Raw genomic sequence first — 14,928 nt, forward strand, 5'->3', positions numbered from 1 at the left:
CCAAACATAATATATTCTAACATATTAAAATAGATGTCCCAAACATTTAGTGTTAGTTTAGGAACATTACATGTTTGCACTTAAATATATTGTGGTTTAAAATTGTGCCCGAAACACACTTTGTTTATATCGGAACATATGAAAAACATATTTTTCTAAGAGTGTGTACGTGATATTAGATTACGAATTAAATGAATTTTCGATCAACATTTGAAACTTTATGACAAATATTTTCCAAATAATTTATGACCTCTTATTTGCATATTAGTTTCATGTGTGCATTGGAAAAATATTTTGATAGTTGTATTACGAAACCCCATTATATACAAACTGTAATCACATTTCAATGTGATCCATACAGATATTAACAGTAACTTTTCATAATCCCCATCGATGATTAAGTGCCTTTGATTTTTCCCAATGCTATTATCCAGCAAATATAAATATACGAAAATACATATATACATATGTGTGTGTTTGTATATTTATAAATTTTATGAAAACAATTCTTGCATACATACAGTGCAAAATTCATAAATGATTAATGCTTGTTTTTGGTTCGACGTTGTTATTGTTAATTGGGAAAGCTATTGTAGAACAATAGCGAAATGGATTTATTGGAAATTCTATACGAGTTGTACAATGCAATTACAAATACTAAAGCCAAATGGAACATACACATATTTGAGTATTTAAATACAGTTATAAAATACTGAATTGAATTGAAAATGGTCCTTCGACATAGAATTAAATGCGAAATGCAATATGTGAGACGAAACGCAAATAAAACTACAATGGCTTACGAACAGATTGCAACAACTGTTGAATATTGAATGACCATGGGTAACAATGGCCCACTGCATTCATAGTCGTTCATTAAAAATTGCAATTGTAAATGCAAATAATGTCTCAATGTACTAAAAAGTTGTATTACATATAAATATAAATTCAGATACATCAGGTAAATTGAAAAAAAAAAACAAGTATATACAGCAGTAAGTTCGGCCGGGCCGAATCTTAAATACCCACCACCATGAACCAAATATTAGGGTTTCCTTTGAAATTTCAGGAGGGCTTGATGACTTCAGGACACTTCCCGAACATAAATTTAAAGATTTCACCTATGAGGACTATATCAATTCTGGATTTATAAGAACCATTTTTGTTTGAGTTTTAGAGGAATCATTAACATCTCTTGTAAGTGTGCAAGAAAATTATAAAATAACGTCTTGATTTGAAATCTTAAATCTGTAGAAGTAAAATCTGGAAATTTTACATTGAGTTTCAAGCAATTTTCATGATCAGTGCGCCATCTACACCCTCAAGAAGTGAAGTCGGTCTATATGGAGGCATTACCAAATGGACCGATAAAAACTTAATCCGATACACGTTTTTGTGAGCCTAAAATACCAGAATATTTACAATTTCAGGCAAATCAGATAAAAACTACGGTTTCTAGAAACCCAAGGAGTTAAATCGGGAGATCGTTCATATGGGGGCTATACTAAAATATGGACCGATACTCACCGTTTTCGTCACACCTCTTTATGACCCGAAAATACCTCTAGATTTCCAATTTCAGGCAAATATGATAAAAACTTCGGATTCTAGAAGCCCACGAAGTAAAATCGGGAAATCGGTCTATATGGGGGCTATATCAAAATATGGACGGATACTCACCATTTTCGGCACACCTCTTTACGGTCCTAAAATACCTCTAGATTTCCAATTTCAGACAAATTGGATAAAAACTACTGTTTCTATAAGCCCAAGACCCCAAAGCGGGAGGTCGTTTTATATGGGGACCATACCAAAACATGGACCGATACTCACAATTTTTGGCACACGTATTTGCGGTCCTACAATACCTCTCGATTTCCAATTTTAGGTAAATTGAATAAAAACTGCGGTTTCTATAAGCCCAAGAAGTAAAATCGGGAGATCGGTCTATATGGGGGCTATACCAAAACATGGACCGATACTCACAATTTTTGGCACACGTATTTGTGGTCCTACAATACCTCTAGATTTCCAATTTCAGGTAAATTGAATAAAAACTGCGGTTTCTATAAGCCCAAGAAGTAAAATCGGGAGATTGGTCTATATGGGGGCTATGCCAAAACATGGACCGATACTCACCATTTTTGGCACACCTCTTTATGGTCATAAAACACCTCTAGATTTCAAATTTCAGGCAAATTGGATAAAAACTACGATTTCTATAAGCCCAAGACCCCAAATCGGGAGGTCGGTTTATATGGGGACTATATCAAAACCTGGACCGATATAGCCCATCTTCGAACTTGACCTGCCTGCAGACAAAAGACGAGTTTGTGCAAAATTTCAGCACGATTGCTTCATTATTGAAGACTGTAGCGTGATTACAACAGACAGACAGACAGACGGACAGACGGACATCGTTATATCGTCGTAGAATTTCTCCCTGATCAAGAATATATATACTTTATATAGTCGGAAATCGATATTTCGATGTGTTACAAACGGAATGACAAACTTATTATACCCCCGTCACCATTCTATGGTGGTGGGTATAAAAAACAAGTAAATACCCACCACCATGAATTAAATATGATAGTTTACTTTGGAAACTCTTCGTCGTAGTGGGTTACTTGATATTATATAGAATTGTAGGGGTTTAATGGCAAATCTTCTACCAAGGCAATCAGCTCCCAAAGACGAACTTTAAAGATTCTACCTATGAAGACCAGATAAGTTTCTAGATTTATGAGAACCAATTTTGTTTGAGTTTTAGAGAAATTATAAACATATCGTATATATGATTAAATTACGCCTTGATTTGAAATCTTAAATCTGTAGATTTTTCCGCCATTATTTAAATAAATACGATGAGTAAAATCTGGAAATTTTACTTTCAGTTTGAAGCAATTTTCATGATCAGTGCGCCTGCTATTTTAGAGAATTTTAGAGTTGAATAAACGATAATACTTTATAAGAAAAGGAAATTTCGTTTGTCTAAAATTTCATTATAGATTACTAATTTCCAGCAAATCGGATAAAAACTACGGATTCTAGAAGCCCAAGATATAAAGCCGGGAGATCGGTGTATATGGAAGCTATACCAAAACATGGACCGATAGGTACCATTTGCTACTCATATATTTGTGATCTTAAAATACCTCCAGAATTTCAAACAAATCGGCTAGAAAACATAGTCTCTAGACGCCCAAGAAGTAAAAATCGAGAGATCAGTCTATATGGGGGTTATACCAAAAAATGGACCGATATATCTGAATTTCGGTACACTTATTTGTGGTCTAAAAATTCCTCTACATTTCGAATTTCAGGCAAATCGGGTAATAAATACAGTTTATAGAAGCTCAAGAATTTCAGACAAAGCGGATGGTAAATATAGTTTCTAGAAGCCCAAGAAGCAAAATCAGGAGATCGGTCTATATGGGGGCTATACCAAAAAATGGACAGATGGGCACCATTTTCGGCACACCTTTTTATGGTCCCAAAAGAACTCTAGATTTTCAATTTCAGGAAAATCGGATAGAAAATATAGTTTCTAGAAGCCCAAGAAGCAAAATCGGGAGATCAGTCTCTATGGGGCCTATATCAAAACATGGACCGATGAGCACCATTTACGGTACACATTTTTATGGTCCTCAAATACCTCTGGATTTCCAATTTCAGGCAAATCTGATAAAAACTACGGTTTTTATAGGCCCAAGACTCAAAATCGGGAGGTTGGTTTATATGGGGGCTATATCAAAACATGGACCGATACGGACCATTTTCGACTCACCTCTTTATGGTCCCAAAATACCTCTAGATTTTCAATGGTAAATATAGTTTCTAAACGCACAAGAAGCCAAATCGGGAGATCGGTCTATATGGGGGCTATATCAAAACATGGACCGATACGGACCATTTTCGACACACCTCTTTATGGTCCCAAAATACCTCTGGATTTCCAATTTCAGGCAAATCTGATAAAAACTACGGTTTTTATAGGCCCAAGACCCCAAATCGGGAGGTCGGTTTATATGGGGACTATATCAAAACTTGGACCGATATAGCCCATCTTCGAACTTGACCTGCCTGCAAACAAAAAACTAATCTGTGCCAAATTTGGGGACGTTAGCGCCATTATTGAAGGCTGTAGCGTGATTACAACAGACAGAGAGACAGACGGACATGCTTATATCGTCTTAGAATTTCTCCCTGATCAAGAATATATATACTTTATATAGTCGGAAATCGATATTTCGATGTGTTACAAACGGAATGACAAATTTATTATACCCCCTTCACCATTTTATGGTGGTGGGTATAAAAAAACAAGTATATACGGCCGTAAGTTCGGCCAGGCCAAATCTTATGTACCCTCCACCATGGATTGCGGGGACACTATAAGTCATCCACAATCGAATTACTTGGGTTGTGGTATCTTAAAACTTCTTAACATCGTGTTCTAAATTGTGAGTTGGTCCATACGTGATATATGTTAGAAAAAAAAGGTATGTGTAGGTAAGTGTAAAAAAAATTACGAATCGATATGGAATTTTGTACGGTACGTAGAGAGCCAGAATTGAAATATTCTACCTTCATTTGGAATCCTTTTTATGAAAAGTACACAAATAGAATTGAGCGTGTTTAAAAAAGGCTTTGATTTTTATGTTGCGGCCAATTAAGTTTAGTGCTCCTGAACCTTTGTACATTGATAGATGTAGAGTGATAGCTCTGAAAACACTCTACTCATCTCAAGTATATATCGTTAAGATAGTTAATAACATTGTGGATTGCAAAAATTTTTTGGGCAAATTGTAGATGTAAGCCATAGTCTGTAGGGATTTTTATATATCCTTAGACTGAAATTTTAGCGAAATGCATGCAGGACAACTGAAAGATATTGGTAAGGAAAATTAGTAATGATACGAATGACAACAGATGGCGTAGCTCAGACAATACTTCGTAGCTCATACCATAACTTCATTCCGAATCTGTCAATTTATGTGTAAAGAGCCTACGTTTTTGGTTCATAATATGGCAAATTTCGTGTTCACAAAACATTATTACCGAAAACTTTTGATTTATTTTCCTAATTTGGAGAGAAGTGCTACTGAAACACATCTTCGAATTTAAAGGTACAAGAGTTGGTTCGTCCGTTTCAGAAGAGGTGATTTTGATGTAGAAGGTTAGGTTAGGTGGCAGCCCGATGTATCAGGCTCCCTTAGACTATTCAGTCCATTGTGATACCACATTGGTGAATTATCACTGAATGCTGCCCGATTCCATGTTAAGCTCAATGACAAGGGACCTCCTTTTTATAGCCGAGTCCGAACGGCGTTTCACATTGCAGTGAAACCACTTAGAGAAGCTTTGAAATCCTCAGAAATGTCACCAGCATTACTGAGGTGGGATAATCCACCGCTGAAAAACTTTTTGGTGTTGGGTCGAAGCAGGAATCGAACCCACGACCTTGTGTATGCTAGGCGGGCATGCTGACCATTGCACCACGGTGGCTCCCTTGATTTAGACGGCAAGGAACGTTCAGGACAGTGGAAGAAATTTGAAGATACTAAATTGGAGGACTCTGTCAAACGCAATGAACGTTCAGGGCAGTGGAAGAAATTTGAAGATACTGAATTGGAAGACTTGTGCCAAACACAAAAATAATTCTCCAAATCGTTGAAAGTTATACGTCAAGTCAATAGATTGAAAATATTAGGAATCACTGAAAAGCTAAGAAATCGGATCCATTACGAAATTTTCAAGCGACAAAAATCGTATGGTTCCCTGGTCATGCTTCAAAATCGACGATAAAACCGAATATCCATGGAAATAGGCTGAATGTAGTTCCTTAGGAAAATACTACAGTAGAAAAGTTGGAACTTAGGTTCCATCCGAAGGATGGTCGGATTGTATTGGCTTAAGACCAAAATTAGTGATGAACTTACACTGAAAAAAATATTGTCGTAAGGTCAAAGATTTCATGTCTTTAAAATACGAATACAAATTTTGCTTAGCATAGAAGACGCATTTCTCTAAAATAAAGTTATTTTCCTTGTCCAAAAGTCGATAAACTTTTCAATGAAGTCGTATTGTCCTTACAATTAAGTGATTTGACTTAAAAATGGGTATCTTAACATGAAAGAAAAAATTTATAGGCTAAGGTCAACTTGACTTTAATAATTCAGAAAAATTCTTTAAATTTAATGAAATTGTCTTTAAATTTGTTGTCTTTTTGCATCTTGACTACAAAGCAAAAAATCGTTCAAATATAGGACATGTTTTTCAAAACTTTATTTTAAAGAAGTTTTTTACTTCAAACATAGCATAATTTCTACTGGAAGTCGAGTTCTAATTTGGAAAATAAAGTTGCCGTTAACTCGTTTTTAAAGGACTTTGATAGCATATGAAGAAAAAAAGCTGAGAAAGCGAAAAATTTAAATTTGCTTCCTAGAATCAAGTACACAAAACCTAAATTTAAAAGAGAATTGTGTCTTAAAAGTATCCTTACTTGTATTCTCCGCTTCTTTGGCTCGGAATCAATACCAAATTTTTTAAAGTAAAGACAAAATCTTTGGAACGGAGTATGCTTTTTTTTCAGTGTAGGTTCAAACACTATTGGGAGTCACACCACCGTGTAAAAGATGTTACGAGGAGCTTAGGCTCATGTTAGAGAAGGCTCAGGAGAGAAAAATACTAACGTGGTAACCCTTACCACAAACAATGTTTTTTTTCCAAGTCACCTCGGCTCAAAACGGAATGGAGACAAGTATATACAGTAGTAAGTTCGGCCAGGCCGAATCTTAAATACCCACCACCATGAATCAAATATAATAGTTTCCTTTAAAAATTTCTGGGGGGTTTGATGACAGATATTTTCCCAAGCAGATCAGTTCAACCAGTACGCTTCCCACAGATAAATGTAAAGATTTTACCTATGAAGACTAGATCAGATTCCATTTCTTGTTTGAGTTTTCGAGAAATCATAAACATCTCTTGTAAGTGTGCAAGAAAATGATGAAATAACACCTTGATTTGAAATCTATAATCTGTGGATTTTCATCCCAATTATTTAAATGACTACGAGAAGTAAAATCTGGAAATTTTGCATTCAGTTTCAAGAAATTTTCATGATCAGTGCGCCTTCTATACCATCAATAAGTGAAATCGGTCTATATGGAGGCCTTACCAAATGGACCGGTATACCTAAATCATTTACACTTTGTTATGGGTTTAAAATGCCAGTATATTTTCAAGTTGTGGCAAATCATATAAAAACTAAAATTTCTAGAAACCCTAGGAGTTAAATCGGGAGTTCGGTGTAATGGGTGCTATACCAAAACATGGAAAGATACACACAGTATTCACCACATTTAATTGTAGTTCTAGAATCAAGACCCCAAATCGGAGGGCCGGTTTATATGGGCGCTATATCAAAAACTGTACCGATACTCAAAATATTCGGCACACCCCTTTATGGTCCTAGAATACCCCTAGATTTCCAATTTCAGGCAAATTGGATAAAAACAACGGATTCTAAAGGGTGATTTGTCAAGAGCTTGATAACTTTTTTTAAAAAAAAAACGCATAAAATTTGCAAAATCTCATCGGTTCTTTATTTGAAACGTTAGATTGGTCCATGACATTTACTTTTTGAAGATAATTTCATTTAAATGTTGACCGCGGCTGCGTCTTAGGTGGTCCATTCGGAAAGTCCAATTTTGGGCAACTTTTTCGAGCATTTCGGCCGGAATAGCCCGAATTTCTTCGGAAATGTTGTCTTCCAAAGCTGGAATAGTTGCTGGCTTATTTCTGTAGACTTTAGACTTGACGTAGCCCCACAAAAAATAGTCTAAAGGCGTCAAATCGCATGATCTTGGTGGCCAACTTACCGGTCCATTTCTTGAGATGAATTGTTCTCCGAAGTTTTCCCTCAAAATGGCCATAGAATCGCGAGCTGTGTGGCATGTAGCGCCATCTTGTTGAAACCACATGTCAACCAAGTTCAGTTCTTCCATTTTTGGCAACAAAAAGTTTGTTAGCATCGAACGATAGCGATCGCCATTCACCGTAACGTTGCGTCCAACAGCATCTTTGAAAAAATACGGTCCAATGATTCCACCAGCGTACAAACCACACCAAACAGTTCATTTTTCGGGATGCATGGGCAGTTCTTGAACGGCTTCTGGTTGCTCTTCACTCCAAATGCGGCAATTTTGCTTATTTACGTAGCCATTCAACCAGAAATGAGCCTCATCGCTGAACAAAATTTGTCGATAAAAAAGCGGATTTTCTGCCAACTTTTCTAGGGCCCATTCACTGAAAATTCGACGTTGTGGCAGATCGTAAGTCTATTCATGATGAAATGTCAAAGCATACTGAGCATCTTTCTCTTTGACACCATGTCTGAAATCCCACGTGATCTGTCAAATACTAATGCATGAAAATCCTAACCTCAAAAGAATCACCCTTTAGAAGCCCAAGAAGTAAAACTGGAGATCGGTCTATATGGGGGCTATATCAAAACATGGTTCGATAATCACCATTTTCGGCACATCTCATTATTTTCCTAGAATACCTCTAGATTTCCAATTTCAGGCAAATTGGGTAACTACGGATTCTAGAAGCCCAAGAAGTAAAATCGGGAGATCTGTCTATATGGTGGCTATATAAACACATGGACCGGTACTCACCATTTTCGGCACACGTCTTTAAGGTCATAGAGTACCTCTAGATTTTCGATTTGAGGCAAAGTGGGTAAAAATTACGGATTCTAGAAGACCAAGAATTAAAATCGGGAGATCGGTCTATATGGTTGCTATATAAACACATGGACCGGTACTCATCATTTTCGGCACACGTCTTAAGGGTCATAGAGTACCTCTAGATTTCCAATTTCAGGTAAATTGGATAAAAACTACGGATTCTAGAAGCCCAAGAAGTAAAATCGGGAGATCGGCCTATATGGGGGCTATATCAAAACATAGACCGATACTCAACATTTTCGGCACACCTCCTTAAGGTCCTAGAATACCCTTATATTTCCGATTAGAGGCAAAGTGGGTAAAAATTACGGATCCCAGAAGACCAAGAAATAAAATCGGGAGATCGGTCTATATGGTGGCTATATCAAAACATGGACCGATATTGTCCAACAAACGACGAATCTGTGCCAAATTTCAGGACGATATTGAAGGCTGTAGCGTGATTGAAGGCTGTAGCGTGATTACAACAGACAGGCAGACCGACAGACGGACATCCTTATATCGTCAGAGAAGAGTTGTTTCGAACTCAATTGATGCTTTACGTTGTGAATCGTCCCAATATTTTTGAAAAGGCTCAGCAATGTTATGTTTGCACAATCGAACACATTTTCCGAAGCTAGTAAAAACTGTTTTGGGAACACTCAAATGGAACCCATCCGTCCTTTTATATTTCGGGATTGGACAACCCTAGTATTGAAATTTTGCCAAGTGAGAGCTCAAACATAAAGCTTTGCATTTTTATGGCTATACACAGAAAAAGGTAAACTGTTTTATGCGAAAGTTGAACTAAATTATACACCACATTTTGAGATTTACACAAAGGTTTATTAAAACCAAAAAATGGAATTAAATCGTAAGCATTTTCGTGCGAATATTATTTCCAACTTTCGACGTGATTTTTAACTCAACTCAAGTGCATCGTTGAACTTAATTTAATTTTTGGAAACATTGATGCTGTTTGCCAAATGATATTTCAAGATCGTCATGCGACCTATCGCGAGATTGAGACAATCATAGGCATTATTTGGTCCAGCATACATTCCATATTGTATGAACATTTGACGGTGAAAAGATTTATTCGCGTTGGAACCCAACAAATTTGTCAATCGCTCAAAACAAGGCTCGTGTCCAGAGAACGGCTGCGATCTACCGCAACCGACCAGTGTATTTAGTAAACACCAATATTTGCAATCTTAAAACACCAATTGGTAAAAAAAAAATCAACCACCAATATCCAATGCAAACGACTGTCGGTGTTTGTTAGTATGAGTGTTGGTCTCTCGAAAACACCGTAGTAAAGCAATCACACAAATTGGTTACCCATATCTCAGCAGTTTGGTATTCTCTTATTTGGTACTCTCTCAATTATCTTGATCTAATGCCAACTGCTGGTAATTGTTGTTGTTGAATACAAACACACTTAAGTGCCACACTCGTTTTTTGTTTACCGAGCGTTGTTACGATGTCAATTGGTTTAAGATTGCAAGCAGTGTTGCCAATTTGGTGCCTTTAGCACCAAATTTAGTGCTTTTTGATTTCTAAAAAGCACCAAATTGCCTTGTTGGTGCCTTTTCAAAAAAAGCACCAACTTGGTGCTTTCTGGCATTTTCATTTAGTGCTTTTGGTGCTTTTTTTATTTTGAACAGTATTAAGTTTAATTGATACAACAATTTTGATTAGACTTTCAAGAGCCGAAGAAACTCAAATTTATTGCCAAATATAGAATTTGATTGTTAATATTGTTATTTAGGGTATTCTGTAGGAAAGTCGAGCGATGAGTGTCGAATTTTTGAATTTGGTAAAGATGTCATTAAAAACGTTTGTATTAAATTCACAAAAGCACGCACAACTGAAATAAGCAATAGACTCCTTCCATATATTAATATTTTGAAAGTTGAAAAACATCACTGATCAAAATGAATTGGACGAAAGCATTAAAACTGATCAAAGTGTATACTTGAATAGCGGTTCATAATGGTGAGTACGAGTTCGAGTTTTGTCGCTAAAGTGAAAACTATGTCAGTAAAAAAGGCATAAAATTATGCATATTTGCTGCAAATTTTATTATAAATTGATGGGGAATAGCCAAAAGCAAATTTTCACAAAGTTTGTATTCCTTAAAATGAATTATTAAAGAAAAGTAATTGTGAAAAAATGACTCTTTTAGCAGCTAAACTCGATCTTAATACCCACTTTAACTTCATAAAATTCAATTCACAAAAGTTCTATAATACATCTTCGGAAGGTTTTTTTTGTTTTTTAGTAGAGCATTTAATTTTCGATTTTGTCGTGGAAGGTGGTATGTTAGAATTTATAATATATTTTTGGTGCTTTTTGGCCTTGGGGAGTTGGCAACACTGATTGCAAGACACTGCATACGAACATTGTTATATACTAAAGGTGTTTTTATTCTCGCATTTGTATCAATGTAAAATATCGCATTGTAAGTGATGTCTTACTCATTGACCCCAACATTTTGTGGGTAAGATTGCAATGCGAAAAAAACCACCTGTTGCAGTTTTCTGCTCGTGTCGATTGGTCAAAAGAAATGTTCTAAAAATACGATCGCGATACTTCAAAATACGGTCTATGACATCGCAACAGGTGAGAAATCGTGGATTGTCGCGTATGTACCCGAAACTAAGCAGCAGTCGAATGTATGGAAGTCTCAAAATGAGCCAAAATCAAAAGATCACCATTTTTTTTACGGAAAAAACTGGACACGTCGCAGTCGTGCCACTAGTATAACGTAGAACAGTCAATTTTGAGTGTTATACAGTCATTTTTTGCCAGTTTTTTTCAAGGAATCAGTAATCTCCCGATTTGACTTAAGTATCCAAATTATTATCCAATTTGGAAATCTAGAGGTATTTTGAAAATTGGAGGTTGGAAATTTATAGGTATTTTAGATCCGCACATAAGTGTGCCGAAGATTGTGTGCCCATCTTCTGTAAAATATACTTCCAAGCATATTTTGCTTCAAACATATATTTTTTTCAGCGCAAGTTTTGCCTTTTGTAGAATTCTTTTTGTAAATCCCCAGATACATTAAATTAGTTTGCCATCATATAGGTAAAATAATTTAATATACCATCATATTCTATAGCTTATCATATGGTCGACGCTGTCCGGTTTTAGTTTTTTCTCTTGCCCTAAGATTTTGTATTTGAAACGTGTAGGTGTTTTGGTCTTTGCAATTGAAATGAAATTAGTTACGTACTTTGCTCTGTGTGATGATGAGAATTTTCAAAATGGGCGCAAGAATTCACAATGTTGTTCTCTTCATATTATTGGCGATTTTCATTGCCCCCATTGCAATGAAAACGAACTGTCCAAGCATTTTGGAAATAAATGTAAGGTAAAACAAAAAAATGATACAATTTCTTTAACTGTACTATGTTTATTTTACTTCTAGTGTTATGAAAATCCCACATGCTGTTCTTCCTCATTGCAGTCAAATACTAATGCATGGAATATCTCGAATATAATAGATAATAGCAATCAACCAAAATTTAATGCCATGCCAAAATTGCCATTGATAAAAACAGCGCATTTAAGGGTTAAAGTCCCCAAACGTCCAGGTCATAAAATTTCTAGTGGCCCTAAAGGGCGAAAACGACCACATCCTGGTCCACCCAAAGGAACTAGGCCAACAACAGGATCAAAGCTCAAACCTACAAGACCAACACGTCCAACACGTCCAATACGCAGAACTAAGAAACCAACTCGTAAAACTCGTAAAGATCGAACAACAACACGTCGAACAACTCCACAATCAACTTCTCGAAGAACGACTAAACGTTCGGACTCTGATGAAGGGTCGTCTAGCCGTTCCATCTATTGTGCTGTTCCACCCAATGGACCAAAGTCGAGATATCTTAACAAAGATTACTTCAAAACAATAGTTGACACTTTATGTTTGTATATAGGTATTGCTGCAAATGAAGAAGAGTGCTGAATATACATTTTGTATTTTTTTTTTCATATATAAAAAAGTAATAAGAACCAGTAAGTTCGGCTGGGACGAATCTTAAATATTCACCACCATGAATCAAATATTATAGTTTCTTTTGAAAATTTCAGAGGGGTTTGATGACAGGTATTCTCCTAAACAGATCAGTTCAACCAGTACGTTTCCGAAGAAGCGATAACAAATAGATTAGATTATGGATTTATAAGAACCATTTTTGTTTAGAGGAATCATAAACATCTCGTGTAGGTGTGGAAGAAAGCTATGAACAAATGCCTTGATTTGAAATCTTATATCTGTAGATTTTTACCCTCATTATTTAAATGATTACGAGAAGTAAAGTATGGAAATTTTATATTCAGTTTCAAGCAATTTTCATGGTCAGTGCGCCTTCTATACCCTCAGGATGTGACATCGGTCTTTGTGGACGCCTTACTAAATGACCCGATAAAAACTAAATCCGATACACGTTTTTGTGGATCGTTTTTCAGCAAATCGGATAAAAACTACGGTTTCTGGAAACCCAAGGAGTTAAATCGGGAGATCGGTCTTATGGGGGTTATTCTGAAACATGGACCGATACTCACCGTTTTCGGTACATCCCTTTATGGTTCTAGAATACCTCTAGATTTCCAATTTCAGGCAAATAGGATAGAAACTACGGATTTTAGAAGCCCAAAACATGGACCGATATTCACCATTTTTGGCACGGAGTTTAGAAGCCCAAAACATGGACCGATACTGATCATTTTTGGCACATCTCCTTATGGTCCTAAAATACCTCTAGATTTCCAATTTCAGGAAAATGGTTTCTATCAGTCTAAGGAGTAAAATTCGGAGATCGGTCTATATGGGGGCTATACCAAAACACGGATTTTAGAAGCCCAAAACATGGACCGATACTCATCATTTTTGGCACATCTCCTTATGGTCCTAAAATACCTCTAGATTTCCAATTTCAGGAAAATGGTTTCTATTAGTCTAAGAAGTAAAATTCGGAGATCGGTCTAGATGGAGGCTATACCAAAACATGGACCGATACTCACCATTTTTTGGTACACCTCTTTATGGTACTACAATAACATACTTCTAAATTTCCAATGTCAGGCAAATTGGATAAAACCAACTATTTCTATAAGGGGACTATATCAAAACCTGGACCGATATAGTCCATTTCGAACTTGACCTGCCTGCAGACAAAAGACGATTACTTCATTATTGAAGACTGTAGCGTGATTACAACAGACAGACAGATAGACAGACAGACGATGCTTATATCGTCTTAGAATTTTCGATGTGTTACAAGTGGAATGACAAACTTCCCAGCAAAAAAAAGCGTCGCCAAAAAAGTAATGAAAATTGTCTTTTTGGAACAGGAAGTGGTGCAAAATTGACGCGATGAATTTAACATGGGCTTGTCACAGGACGGAAGTCCTCCATTTCAACAGCCGCTCGGACGAAAAAGACTGCTTTTCATATGTTTGGGTGTAAAAATTATATGTTTGGAACTCAAAATTTTTAACACAATATTTTCAACTGCAAGCATATAATGTTCATAAACTAGCATAACATATTTGGGACATATATGTTAATATGTTAGAACATATTATGTTTGGGACATAAAATGTTTGTAAATATAATATGCTTAGATGCAAACATATATTAATTTAGAACTAGCCTATAAACATATATGTGTTTAGAAAGCGAGACCTATAGAGTAAGCTGCAAGTAAAATAATGGAAGTAACCAATTGGCGCCTTAAAAATATATCCACACAAAAAATGTTCATTAAATTTTTTTTCTACCAGTGTATGCCCTAAGCTGAAACATAATATGTTTGAACAATGCAAACAATATTTTGTTCGGACCAATCCTGAAAATATTTATGCTTGAAGCAAAATGTGTTTGGGGTATATGTTACAGAAGCGATTTTTTTGAGGGTGCTGTGCACTGAATTTGCATCACTTCTTTAGGTATGATCCGAATTCAATGTTTTGGATGTAAATTAAAAAATTCTGTGATATTTTATCAAATAAATATATTTTTTTTATTTTTTTATAAATATTAATTGAAAATTATAATTTTTTTTTTTAATTAATTTTTAATGGAATCTAACGTTTGTCTGAAACGTTTGACCTCAAATATTTTCACAAATTCACAATTTTTATACCCACCACCATAGGATGGGGGGTATAT

General features: G+C 35.8%; 1 protein-coding gene across 4 annotated transcripts; it reads left to right on the forward strand.

The window, feature by feature from the left end:
• The first annotated feature begins 11,949 nt into the window (after nt 1-11,949).
• Nucleotides 11,950-12,725, forward strand: LOC142223468 (uncharacterized). Of its 4 annotated transcripts, none has more exons than XM_075293358.1 (2): nt 11,950-12,120; nt 12,178-12,725. In XM_075293358.1, exons 1-2 carry the CDS (start codon nt 11,965-11,967, stop codon nt 12,718-12,720), a joined length of 699 nt encoding a protein of 232 aa, XP_075149473.1. In that variant the 5' UTR covers nt 11,950-11,964; the 3' UTR covers nt 12,721-12,725. The 4 variants fall into 4 exon arrangements, with proteins under 4 accessions (XP_075149473.1, XP_075149485.1, XP_075149480.1 ...); XM_075293370.1 differs by having other exon boundaries at nt 12,217-12,725; XM_075293365.1 differs by having other exon boundaries at nt 11,983-12,115.
• Nucleotides 12,726-14,928: the final 2,203 nt, after the last annotated feature.

This window comes from Haematobia irritans, chromosome 1, assembly GCF_050003625.1.
Source record: "Haematobia irritans isolate KBUSLIRL chromosome 1, ASM5000362v1, whole genome shotgun sequence".
Lineage (NCBI taxonomy): Eukaryota > Metazoa > Arthropoda > Insecta > Diptera > Muscidae > Haematobia > Haematobia irritans.

Bases quoted from the DNA above. Each gene is read 5' to 3' on its own strand.
- LOC142223468 (XM_075293358.1), top strand. From the start codon at position 11,965: ATGAAATTAGTTACGTACTTTGCTCTGTGTGATGATGAGAATTTTCAA. The intron at 12,121-12,177 runs GTAAAACAAAAA...TTTTACTTCTAG, and splicing joins ATTTTGGAAATAAATGTAAG to TGTTATGAAAATCCCACATG.